Raw genomic sequence first — 13576 nt, 5'->3', positions numbered from 1 at the left:
GCTCTAAGGGTCCTGAGTAAAACAGAGTCCCGAGAACTTGGCTTAGCAGTTGAACTGCCTCTCCTGATGTGATCCTGATTCGATGCTTTCTCTCCATCAGTCTCCCTGGAAAATGTCCTGCTGGATGTCAGGGAGCTGCAGAGGGGAATGGATTTAACCAAGAGAGAGTATACCATGCATGACCACAACACGCTACTGAAAGAGTTCATTCTTCACAACGAGGGCAAGCTGAAGAAGCTGCAAGACGATGCTAAGATTGCTCAGGTAGCTCATGAGAGTGAACTCCTTCAGTCTGAGGCATAGGCTCTGGGCTGGGAGAATAATGTTACTAGGTCAATTTCTTATGTAGCTACTGTTTAGTTTTCCCCTGTTGTCTTTGAAAGTACCTTTTCCAAGTGCACCCTTTTGTGCTATTCTGTAGAATCCCTGTTTGTCCCTTCTCTTATGTTCCCAAATTCCTTCCAGCGTAGATCCGTTTGCACTCAGTTCTGTAACATCAGGCCTGGGCTCCCAAAGAAAGGTCCCTGGAGTATAAGGTTCTGTAGGTCTTAGACTTCATACTCCTCTATCACCCCAGGACCTCTGATATACGAGCAAGCAAAGAAGAGAGTTCGTGTTAGCAAAGAGAAGGAGGTGGCGTGTGGGGAACCGGAGGTAGATCATGATAGATCTAGGCGCTGAGGTAGATCACAGAAGACACTGTCCTTTTCTGTGAGGATATTGCAAGGAGTATGAACCAAAGCTTTGGGATTTAGAGCCAGAGTTGCTTCCAAGATCCTTCCTGCCCTTGTGGTTTAAGGAGTTGAGTCTTGACCATAGGAAACTCATAAAAGAAATAGCTCTTTGTGTGTGCGTGTGTGTAGTGTGGGGGAGTTAATGGACCTAGGGAAGAAACAGAATTTCTTAGAGATGAGTTTCTATGTCCAGCAGTTGTACCTTCCTGATTGCCTTTAGTGAAGTATTACAGGTAATGTTTTCTGTGCCCACGGGGGCACAGACTCCAAGGCAAGCATCTTTGTTTTACTTATCTACCCCAGAGCTTCTAGTCCTGGTAGCAGAACTAATGTCTTGATTCAATGAAAGTGTGTTTCTTCCCAGGATGCCTTTGATGATGTGGTGAAGTATTTTGGGGAAAACCCCAAGACAACACCACCCTCCGTGTTCTTCCCTGTCTTTGTTCGGTTTGTGAAAGCCTACAAGGTAAGTTGGAGAGCACCCATAGCCCTGCCCACTTTCCCAGTAGGTGTCCTCCTCCAGAAATGTTTGTAGCCTGGCTCCTCTGCAGAGGCCTCTTTGGCCCTGCTGAGGCTGAGAGCTTTTAGGGCCCTTATCCCATGATGGTTCGTTTTTCCATGAAGCCATGTCTGGTTCTCAGCAAAAAAGACAAGGCAACCGGTTACCTGCTTGGAGCAGGGGAGATGCCCCATTCATCCATGTTGTCCAGTATTGACTGTTGACCCATACAGACAAGGTGAAGGGCATAGAGAATTCAAATAACTTCAAAATGAACCAGGGCATGTCAGTAGGAGATCCTATGTGCTGTTTATAGACCTGATTTGAGTGGTGGGGTTTCTTAGACTAGCATTCAATATTATGGAGTAAAAGATGGTGCTATACAGGACTTCAGCTTTGGCTTTTTTTAAATCTGGACCCATCCTCGGACTTGATGTTGGGAAAATCACGTGACTAGAAAAATTGTTTCCCAAGATTTTCCCTTTTGGGAAAGAATAGCAAGGAAGACTTTAGAAACTCATCACTTAGGAAGCATTGTGGTTTTGTAGTACCTGTAGGTTTGGTTTCAGCAGCATGGTGATGCCTGCTTCCGGTGATATTTAGTTCCCTCACATAAAATGATGTAACCTGTGCATATCTTCCTGTATATTTTGTCTCTAAATTAGTTGTAATATATGCACCAAGTGTATTGGTTTCTTTTCTATTGCTGTGATAAAACACCATGACCAAGGCAACTTATAAAAGAGTTTAATTGGTCTGATTGTTCCGGAGTTTATGATGACAGAGAGAAGGCATGGTGGCAGGAGCTCGAGCACCAGCTGAGAGCTCCTATCTAGATACACAAACCAATAGGCAGAGAGCCCACTGTGAATGATCCCTAGAAACCTCAAAGCCCAGTGACACACCTCCTCCAACAAGGTCACATCTCCCAGTCCTTCCTATGTTGGTTTGAATAACAGCCCCCATGGGCTCGTGTATTTCTATGCTTGGTCGCCAATTGATTAAGCTGTCAGGAAAAAGCTAGGAGGTGGGGCCTTGCTGGCGGAAGTGTGTCAATATGGGCTGGCCTTGAGGTTTCAAAAGCCCACACTAGGCCCAGATTTTCTTTCTCTCTGCTTCTGCTTCAGGATAAAAAGGCCTCAAACACTACTCTGACATTTGTCTGTGTGCTGCCACTTTCCTCACCATAAGGAAATTGGACTAAACCTCTGAAAGTCCCCAATTAAATGCTTTATGAGTTGCCTTGGTCATAGTGTCTCTTCACAGCAACCAAACAATAAACTCTGAATGTGGAACCCAGATATTGAGAATAGTCCCTATTCCCTGGAGTTCTCTGTGTTTAACACTGGTTATGTTGATAGGATTAAGAAAAATATTTCAAAGAAAGGATTTGAGCAGTTTATATATACCTTTGTGGAAAAAAAAACCTATGGGAGATGTGAGAAGTATTTTTGTAAAATGAGTGGAGACTAATTAATGGCTTTGGAGATCCCTCACCCCCAGGCCTATCACTCTAAGATTATTTTGTTACTTCCTTTAATCATGGTCAGTCTGGTAGCTGAGAATGTAAGGAAAGTCTCCTTAGCATAAGGATGCACAAGGCATGGGATGGGAGGAAGGCCATTGCCTTCCAGCTGCTGTTAACTGGTACTCTGTGGTCCCCTGGGGGTCTGGCCATACTGAAGAGCTGCAGAGATGTCCCTGAAGGCTCCTGTGAGGTGTTATAAACACATTTCTTCAGATACAAATTTCTAAGCCTAAGGTCGGAAGAGAAATAGTATGTAAAAATTATAAAACATGGGAAGTGCTGGGATTGCTCTCAAAGGCTTCATTTGGGACATGTATGGAACAGAGGCAAGAAGAAGCTGCTCTGTCCTCAGTGATCTGTGGGATGTGGTCAAGCTTGTTTACACATGTGCTCCTCTGCCTTACAGTTTCTCCTTGCAATCTCCTAGCTGCTGAGCTAAGGATGGATAGTCATGTCACAGAATACTTTCCTTGCTCTACAGACACTGAACAACATTCTCGCCATGGTGCAACTATGGAAAATTCAGTGAGACTGGGAAGTTAACACTGCCCTTTTTTCCCCTTCCTATGAGCCAAAAGGAAGCATGACAGACAGACAGAGAAACACACACACACACACACACACACACACACACACACACACACACACGTCAAAGAATAGATAAGACTTTGTTTTAAAAGAGAGAAATAGACATCAAAATGCAAACCTTACTGATAGAATGGAACTTGTCAATTATATTCGATCCCTAAACCAAACAGATGACGTTTCTGTCAGTTTATAGCTCAACAGAAGACTTTTGGGCAGGAAGACTTCAAGAGAGCTGAATTCATTCTCTCTCCTCTTCACATCAGTCATTCTGACTCATCTGGAGAGTTGTAGTGAGAAGCCAAGAATCCCATTGTGGTATGGCCCTTATGGGAGATAAGTCCAGCAAAATGTTTTTTGTTTTTTTTTTCCAGCAAAAAATAGATCAGTCTTGGATCCTTCTTTTAGAGAAGCTGTTACTAAGTAGGCAGATTCTAGAAGAAATTGAGACTCACTTGAAAATCATTGAATGCCGTGTCAGAGGGATAGGGCTCAGAAACTATTTGTACAGGACAGGGAACATCAAGAAAGTTCTTCTAGTTGAGGTGCAGCTCAGCTGTCAGTCTGAAGACTTGTCATATGCAGACAGTGAAACACAGAATTGGAGCGGAATGAAGGATCTCTCGATTGTTCAAATGGCTTTAAGAAACCTTAACTGTCATTATTTCCATTTTTGTGACTGTCAGTCTCTATTTTAAATTTGTATTTCCCCAGCAAGCAGAAGAGGAAAATGAGCTGAGGAAAAAGCAGGAACAAGCTCTCATGGAGAAACTGTTGGAGCAAGAAGCCTTGATGGAACAGCAGGACCCAAAGGTAAGAAGTGTCTGCTTCTAAGATGGGCCTGAATGAAGCGAAAGTAGAGAGGGCTATGATGAGTTCGCCTCTCTAAAATCCTGATCACCGCTTTCTACTGGCATGTAGAATTTTTTTTTCTTTTGTTACTTTGTTCAACTACTTCTGGAATGAAAGGGGTATCTGTGAAGCATCTCCAAGTTTATAGAGATCAAGAATTTAGTTATAGGGGCTGGAGAGATGGCTCAGTAGTTAAGAGCATAGGCTGCTCTTCCAGAGGTCCTGAGTTCAATTATAGCGACCACATGGTGGCTCACAACCATCTGTAATGAGATCTGGCGCCCTCCTCTGGCGTGGGGGCATACATAGAGGCAGAATGTTGTATACATAATAAATAAATAAATCTTTAAAAAAAACAGAATTTAGTTATATATTCAGAGAAGCCATACAAGATTGATTATCTGATAATCAGGGTTTTAAATCAGGAAATGCTCCATGGTGTCCATGGGTACTGACCTTTATTAATGCCGTCTTTGCTAGGAGCATTGGAAGGAAGTATTCCATAAAGGAAGGCAGGTTTTTGCTGCAAAGTTAGAAAAGTCTGTGACTATTATCAGCTATCTCTGTGGCCACAGAACCTAGCCTACATCAAACCAAGAAGAGAGCTCAGGCAATAAAAAACTTGGCTTACATGCATCAGGACCTGAGTTTTATCCCTAACACTGATATATAAATGGATGCCTATAATTCCAAAGCTATTGGTGTTCAATATAAAACTGAAGTCTAGATGGGTATTGGAGTGTCATCAGTCTCTGCTTTTCTTCTCAGTCTCCTTCCCATAAATCAAAGAGGCAGCAGCAAGAGTTAATTGCGGAATTAAGAAGGCGACAAGTTAAAGATAACCGACATGTATATGAGGGAAAAGATGGCGCCATTGAAGACATTATCACAGGTAAAGGGTATTTCGTCTTTGTGGTCTGTAGTGATTACACTGCTCACATAAGTAGAGCCACATACAAAGACTGTAGATCCTTTTGTTCACAGTTGGCAAGCTGTGGGTTAATGAGGTTTAGAGTTATGCAGCAAGATGTAAATTAGAGTTTGATATACATTTTTGTCCAACACTCTGAACAATCTTGGCGCTTTTGTACCTGTGGGACCCGTAAGTCATCTTCCCTAACAGATTCCCACTGGCTTTGATTTGACATCCTTTGCCATTTTCCACCTTGTGGCCGGTTCCATGTGCTTGCCTAATAGGAATACTGTAGGAGAATCCATTCTCTGTACCAGCAGGCAATGTAGGTTTTTTTTTTTTTTTTTTTTTTTTTTTTTTTTTTTTTTTGTGGCATGTTCTTTAAAAACCTGTTTACTAATTTAAAGTAACAAGGCGAAAAGGAAGTTGTACTCTTGTTTGGATGTATCCATGGGGTCCTAGCTCAGAACTGAGGACTGCTCTCAGCTAATCTAGTTTGAGTTTTTTTCTAGCTTCATGTTTTCTCTTTGAATCAGTTCTCCAGGGTTTCATACAGCCTCTTACTGACCAGCATACTTAGACCACTGGCCTGCTTAGCAGTGGCAGTAAATGATTTCTCTTCAGTTTCATTTGCACATGAATGCTGTTTATCAGCTAAGATACTTAAAGCATTTTGCTCATATGGTAAGGCTTAAAAATATGTTAAAGTGTAGACAGTCGTATGATGTATTTCCAGGTATTCCTCATACACCTCAACAGTAAACTGTGACCGATCAGTCTTGTTGCATGTACATGCTATCCTTAGGATATAGTCGCTGGGTCTTTTTCAGGCATTTCCCATAACTATAACTTCATTTGGAAATATTACACCTTTTAAAAACAAAGCCAAAATATAACCACATTGCATTTTAAGCATACGCATAACTAAACAATTTCTTACTATTAAATGTATTTCCCAAATTCTAGTTTTTCAGAAATATAATCCCGTGAATTTTCTTTTAGCTTACTCAGCATTGTGAATAGGCATGTCAAGTTTCTAAAAACCAACTACAGATTTTTTTGTTGTGGTTGTTTTTTCGAGACAGGGTTTTTCTGTGTAACAGTTCTGACTGTCCTGGAACTAGCTCTTGTAGACCAGGCTGGCCTCAACCTCACAGAGATCCGCCTGCCTCTGCCTCACGAGTGCTGGGATTAAAGGCGTGTGCCACCACCGCCCAACTAAACCACAGAATTTTGACCATCTTAAACATAGGGAAATCAAGTAAATATGTAGGTTAGATTTTTAAAGCAATAAAGAATTCCTTGCCTGTTATTAAAGCACGAGTGACTAGTAGAAATGGCAGTCTGTTCTCAGTGTACATACACATGTATTTGTGTCAGTATGCCGTACTTAGTCGCTTGCCGAATACCCCTTGTAGGGCACCCCTGTCTCCTTTGCAATGGGGGAAGCTCTACTCTGCAAGAGTAGGAGTGGATGGATGTCCAATCAAGGTAAATACCCGAGTGCCACTGCAAGCTTAATTGAGACTAGGGAAGCATCTAACTTTACACAGTAAGAACTCAGGACATAGGCTGCCTGCAATCAAAGTACTTAGGGGGCTAGAGGAAGGAAGATTAGGAGGCCAAGGCCATCCTTGACTAGAATGAGTTTCAAATCTTGCCTCAAGAACAAAAAGAACCAAAATGTCCCCCACCTTACCTAAAAACGAGCCACATATCTGGTATTTGTCTGTATCCCAGAAGAGTTTTGCCTTGGAACATTTTTCACTTCCTGCTTCCTCACCCTTCAGGTTCCAGATTTCCTTCTAGACTTTAGTGAACTGGAATACATACTGCCTTCTCGCTTATCTTTCCTCTCACACTAACCATGTACTAATGCAACAGACCCTGGCCTTTTACTCTCATTTCTTGTCTGGCTGTTATTCTCAATGCAGTGCTGAAGACTGTGCCCTTTACTGCTCGCACCGCCAAGCGTGGGTCTCGGTTTTTCTGCGAACCTGTTCTCACTGAGGAATACCATTACTAAACTATTGGTCTTTGTCAACTGACGCTATTAAAAGGTTGCTATAGATTTTTTTTAAAACCTTTTATTCCACCCCAAGCCCTTGTGTCTTAGGACCAACCAAATGCTAGCATGGAATGCCATCGTCTTCATTTTACATGTGTTGTCTTCATGCTGCATGGTTTGTGTTTGTCATTACTAAACACTCACTGCCACTTGCAGTATATGTATATACCACATTCTTGCAATGATATGGATGTGAGTGACAGTTAATAGAACCACTTGCTGGGGTTAATATTTGGAATGCAAAATGACAAGCAGTAACTACCTAGGCCAGTGTTTACTGAGTATTTACTGTGCCCTAACAAGCTTACAGACACCACAACCCTTATGCTGAGCTAAAATGGTAATGAAATATTCCATAAAGTGGTCAGAAAAATGAGAGGCAGGGAACAATGAGATGGCTTCATGAGTTATGATGCCTGCCACAAAGCCTGACTGCTAAGACTGAGCCCTAATACACACATGATGAAAGAAAAGAGCCAATTCTGGCAAATGGTCCACTGACCTCCATACCTGAACCATGGCACGTATTGCTCCCCCTGCCCTAAGATAATCAAATCATTCATACTATGTGTGAAAACTAGAAAGGTTCTAAAGCTACATTTATGTAGCTTCAAATTGGGTCTCTCGGGTGTTTTATATAATCCTAGGTATGCTGTAACTCGATATTAGCTTTACGATGGGGAGCCTTTCGGCATAAAATCTTCTAAACACTGACATCAGCAATTCACAACCTAACAACTCTGACCTAGGCAGGTGGCCTCTATTCACTGTCATGTCCTATTGCAGCAGATGCAAGGCAGGAGGTATAAGCAAAGAGTAAATAGCTCCCTACCGTCTTTCTCGTATCCCTTCATTGGTAACTCCGTTCCATGTCAAATCAGAGTACTTTTTTTGTGATTAGGCCATAGCCAGAGAGTGGCGGCAGAGACATAGCACACTCACTATTGGAAAACTTGTCAATGCACTTGAAAATGGGAAAGGTGTAAGATTTGTCCAAGTAATTTCCTTAGCTTAGTGTTTACATTTAAAAAGAAGCAAAGATATGTCTTTGCATAGTTGCTTACATAGTACCATTGTCAACAGTCATTGTCTTCTGAGCTGAGATTGACATGGAACTGGGTATGTTTTGTGAATTTGCTAGATGTGCTTGTCTTTGAATCAAAAGATGTCACTGTCGTTGCCTTGCTCTCCAGTGTACTTACCCACCAGTGCTAATTAACAAACCGAACTGTCATCTGCTTGGCTGTTTGCTGCTGGACTACATATCTTTCTGGAGCCAATCTTCAAAGCAGCTTGAAACTAGGTGGTCAGGGCTGGGTAGAAAGACACTCATTCTTCCCTTGTTTCACCTAACACAACCTGTAGTAAAACCCATGCCCTCTGTTAGCTAACATGCCCAGCAATGTTAAACACTAAGTTGAGTTGCTTTCTGTTTTCATCCCATTTTTACTTAACCATCATTTTGTGTTTTTTGTTTTCTGTTTAGCCTTAAAGAAGAATAATATCACTAAATTTCCAAATGTTCACTCGAGGGTAAGGATTTCTTCTAGCACACCGGTGGTGGAGGATACACAGAGCTGGCAAGCATCACTTTTTACTTAGCTTCCTCCTTTCTATATGCAGTTCAATGGTTTTTATTTATGGTTAAGGGTAATACTGGTGAGACTCTGACCAGTCTTCGTGCCTCACATTAATATCGTGTGGCTTTCTCATTCTTTTGTGATGAATTGGCAAAATAGTTGATTGGTCTTAAAGTTAATTAGTAATTCTATAGTTTTATTTGAATGGGTACAGTGGGGGCTATTGGCCAGGGAAGATGATCTACAGATTTTGAAAGATTGGGAATTTTACAAATAATTGACCTGAGGATCCCCAAACCACAGGGCCTTGAAAGGACTAGAATGTACTGGTTAGAGTGAAAGGGAATAGGGGAAGGGCCACAATCTGCAGTGACTTAAGACTTAGAAGCTAACAAGCCGATTGGGAACAAACCCAAGAGGATAGGTCTGTCCCACTCATTTTTGCCTTGTCGAAATGTTTACATATTGTTTTCTATGTAAAGCATTAAGATTTTTTAAAGGTTGATTATTTTAAAAGATAAGTATAGAATGTGGTCTAGTGTGTCTACAATGTTAATTCTCCCTTTAATTTTTAAAAACCTGCTTTTTTGTTTTGTCATGTCTTCACTTCATCAAAGGCTACATGCTAGACTAGCCTTATTCATGAAAGCATGCCTTCATACTAAGAGTGCTTACCTAAAATTCATGTTACTTCATTTCATCCCACTAAAGCCCTGTCTCTTTCAACCAGAATGCACTAGCTTCATTTACTCCTTCATAGCTATCTTTTTAAATGTCATGCATTCTGCCTTGCATTAGCAATAGACTCGGTCTAGGGCCCATTTTCCCTGTTGATTGGAGCACAAACATAATAGGTGGCAGGAAAGACTAATGAGGGAGTGAGATATTATTTTAATTCATAAAAACCTGTTCTCAGTTACCAAGCAAACAACGGAACCCATTTCTGCTGTTCTTCCTGGCATATTTGTCAAAACTACAAATTTAAACCAGTCTGATTTGTGAGTTTTATAGTATAGTTATTGCAATCATTCTTGATATTTAAGATCCTCATGAAGGTTGAGTAGTTGCTTCTGATCTCAGAAACACTTCAACCAGCTGAGATATTGACTATGATAGAAAATCTCTAAATCTCAGAATCCTACCAGTATTACATCTTATTTAAACTGTAAATACCAAAGGCAAATGTCTTTGGTTTGAAGAGCCCATTAGTTGACTCTCCTCAAGCTGCTTTGACTGGCTGCCAACTGGCTTTGTCTTGCTAAGACATATTTAAAGCTGCTGTTCTTTCATTGGCATTTTCCTCTTTACAGATCTTAGAAACCAACCATACAGACGAGCCGATGCGGTGAGACGAAGTGTGAGGCGGCGCTTTGATGATCAGAACCTGCGTTCCGTTAATGGTGCAGAAATAACAATGTGACCCCAAGAATAGCCTTCATGAGAGGGTGTACATGAAACTGCCGATGTGAACTTTATGTGCTACCATTTAGCTGCAGCCTTCAATACAGCTGAAATTTCCTTAAGGGCTCAGATTTAGTAAACACATAGGAATTTCCTTTTAACCCCTGTTAACAAGTGCCTAAAATTGGAAATAACTTGCTCAGATTAATCAAAGCAATAGAATTTGACTTAAATCTTTTTACATCAGTATGTTACTGTTTTTTAACCAAAATGTAAATTTCATATTAAATTCATTATTTGCTATTGTGATTGTTCCTTATGACCCACCCTGGTTTCTTGGTAATTTGTAAATAACAGGGATGTGTCTGCTATGGGCTTCCTTTGCTGAGAAGTCTAAGAAATTGTGTGCTCGAGCCATACTCATCAACTGTATTTTTAAGGACTTGTAACACGGGAGAAGGAAACTGTCACAGGATAATGTCCTATCATTTGGCCCCAGCAAAGTACAAACCGGATGCAACTGCAGTGTTACTAGAAGTCTGTCTTGTCTCATGTTGTTTCTGTGCAAGGGTACCATGCACAATGGCATTCACTTGTATGACTGCAAGATGGCATAAACATTGTATAAGACTTAATTGCAGAAACTGTTCTTGAGCTAGAGGCAGCTTTTAGTAACACAAATATATTTATTAAGTAGCACTAAAATTACCATTATGGGTCAATCCTTAAAATAGAAATTGGTGCCTTGTTAGTCAGGGAGAATTTACCACAAGCTCTAAGCATTCAAGATTACATGTTAGTGTAATGTTTGAACCTGGCCTTTTTCTCTTCTGACAATCGAAAGGTCTTTTTTCCTTTTGTAAACTCAATACAGCTGTATTGAGTTTTCAAGGCTGAACTGCTTTGTGTATTTCTCACATATGAGAATTTCCAATTAGACTGTAGAAAATTCACATTAAGTTTAAATTATACTGATAGGGTTAAGTGGTTAAGTCACTTATTTTTACTTCTTCACTGGCAAGGCATTTTGATCCATTCCAAAGTCAAAGACTGGACTGAAGCTAAATTTGTACTATCCCATAATACATATTCTGCTTCTGGCTTATCTTGTTGGTACATCAGTATATTAATTGTAAAAATTATTGTATAGTATTTAACCACTGAATTTCTTGTGTTCATGTGAACCCCTTGGTGAAAGTCCCCTTTTTCATGGATGTGTAGTTATATGATCTTTTAAAATGTACAGATATTTTGCTATAAGATTGGTGCAGTTTTTTATGGTTTTTACACTTCTCTTTAATTCCTACCTAAGCTCCTGGGTAATATTGTAAATATTGTTTAAAAATGCTCATCTGACTATGCTACACAATCTGAATGTTACTTTTAACTTATAGTTTTTTTAAATATATATATATATATATTTAACTACAAGGACATTTTAAGAGTCAGCTACCACATTTCACAGTAGTATGCCTATTTACAGACCCCTTTAAACTGTCACCCACCGGCACATTCATAAATGTATAGTTTTAAAAGAACATGCCAAAATTGTTGTCTTTTTGTTGAGTCAACATTCATTTTGATGACTATTAATTTGATCATAAGAATATTGGACATTTTATCAAATAAAGCAGCTGTTTTCCAAAGGTGTGCATTTGCTTAAAAATTGATCATTTCCCAGTGCAAAATGGACAGTAATGTTGGCATATTCTTTTGTCTATTAATGGTCCTGCTTCTTAGCAATATTAGAAATGTTTTATGAAAGCAATTCATGTTACTTTTCTGGTCTTTTCATGCCATTTGAGCAAATAAACTATTTACACTACTATTCTGTCATATGCAGTAATCCTTGAATTGTGTTGACTTTTTTGATAGACTTTAATCATCTTTAAAAACTGATTGTTTTATATTTAGAAAAACTACTCCTTCATATGCTTTATTACTTTAATACAACGTTGTACATCCAGGCTGAGAACATGAGCCTCTCATACAGTTTCCCACATGCTGTGGTCAAAGGACTGTGGGATACTGTTAATATTTTTAAAATATCTTAACCATTCCACACATTTAGAATGTTAACACATCTTAACTATGGCAGTAAAGTTCAAAGAAAGATTTGGTTAGATTTAGAGCATTTTGTTATCAGTGGTTTTTGTTGGGGATGTAACCAAGGCCCACATGTTAGGCAAATGCTCTACTTCTAACTCAGAATTAAGTATGCTTTCACCCAGTGTTCATGAACAAACAAACACAAATCAATGTAATGCCATGACCTATTTGAGTCAATTTCTACTGGACGCAAATGTAACCAAGTATCTGGTTGCTAACTTTGCTTTTGGTGTTCAACATACATTTTGTAAGATTGGGTAATTCCTGCAGAATTAGCAAAATTTGCAATAGCAGATGACTACTTTTAGAATGCTAGTCTATTCAGTATATGATAAAATTCTTGTTTTGGGTCTTGTCTTCCCCCCAAGACAGGGTTTCTCTGTGTAGATCTCGCTGTCCTGGGACTTGCTCTGTAGACCAGGTTGACCTCAAACTTGGGAGATCTGCCTGGCTCTGCCTCCTGAGTGCTGGGATTCATTTTCCATCTCTTTAAAGTTGTTGGAATCCATTTTCTCGATGTGAAGATTTAAAGAAAGACTTGAAGAAAGAACCAGCATGAGGTTGTGTTGATAAATTTTTGGGGAGAGTAAGGTTTAACTTTTTATGTAAAGTGAGCATTGCACTAAGAGTCGTGGGCACTTCAACCCACAGCAAAGAACTGCTATGGGCAGACTTAAAAACGGCAACACAAATCCAACTTTTAATAAAATATGCCATTTTTCTATTTACAAAAGGTCTACTATTAAAGCTATGAGGTCCTTTACATCAAGAAAATATATAAACAGAAGTAAAAATCTGGTGATTGCATAGAAAAGAGAAACTTTTTCCCAATTACTCACCTTTTTGAGTAAGTCCTCTGTTCAGTTGTAGAGGAAGGCGAGCAGACTAACACCTACCCAAAATGTTAATAGTCAGGATCAAAAAAACAAACAAAAAATATCAGTAACAAATAGATATTCTAGTAACAATCACAGCATAGTATCAAAAAATGGCTTAGCTTGATTGTGATCTGCTCCATACCCCAGACAGAAGAGCAGGGCTGTGGGCTGGCCTGTTTCTCTGAAATGTAAACATTAATTGCACTAGGGTAATCACTGTCAAAGATCAATTACAGAAGATGACCTTGAATGACAATCCACTCAATTGCAGCTGTGAGTACAGCAGGGTTAAGGATAGCATCTTATTAAGGAAATTAGAGCAGAAAAACAAGCTAAAATGGAGGATAGCTAAGCAAAGAATGTGGCACCTTTTCTTATTAATCTGAGGTGAGATCCAGTAAACGGAGTGCTATGTTACCAGGACTCATC

At 39.8% G+C, this 13576-nt stretch overlaps 1 protein-coding gene across 5 annotated transcripts in view; it reads left to right on the top strand.

Annotated features, from left to right (window-relative positions):
* Fmnl2 (formin like 2) overlaps positions 1-11985 on the top strand; it is a 247278-nt gene extending 235293 nt beyond the window's left edge. For 2 of the 5 annotated variants that reach the window (XM_075985194.1, XM_075985193.1), the window contains 5 exons: positions 101-264; positions 1099-1200; positions 4061-4159; positions 4967-5090; positions 10070-11985. In XM_075985194.1, coding sequence (XP_075841309.1) covers positions 101-264; positions 1099-1200; positions 4061-4159; positions 4967-5090; positions 10070-10179 — 599 coding nt within the window. In that variant the 3' untranslated portion in view covers positions 10180-11985. Of the gene's footprint in view, positions 1-100; positions 265-1098; positions 1201-4060; positions 4160-4966; positions 5091-7045; positions 7172-8665; positions 8760-10069 lie in introns of all 5 variants that reach the window. The other 3 variants (XM_075985192.1, XM_075985190.1, XM_075985191.1) reach the window with 3 other exon arrangements.
* The last annotated feature ends 1591 nt before the right edge of the window (positions 11986-13576 follow it).

Source organism: Microtus pennsylvanicus, chromosome 9, assembly GCF_037038515.1.
Source record: "Microtus pennsylvanicus isolate mMicPen1 chromosome 9, mMicPen1.hap1, whole genome shotgun sequence".
Lineage (NCBI taxonomy): Eukaryota > Metazoa > Chordata > Mammalia > Rodentia > Cricetidae > Microtus > Microtus pennsylvanicus.
Note: the sequence above shows the minus strand (reverse complement) of the source record. Positions and strands in the feature narration are given on the sequence as shown.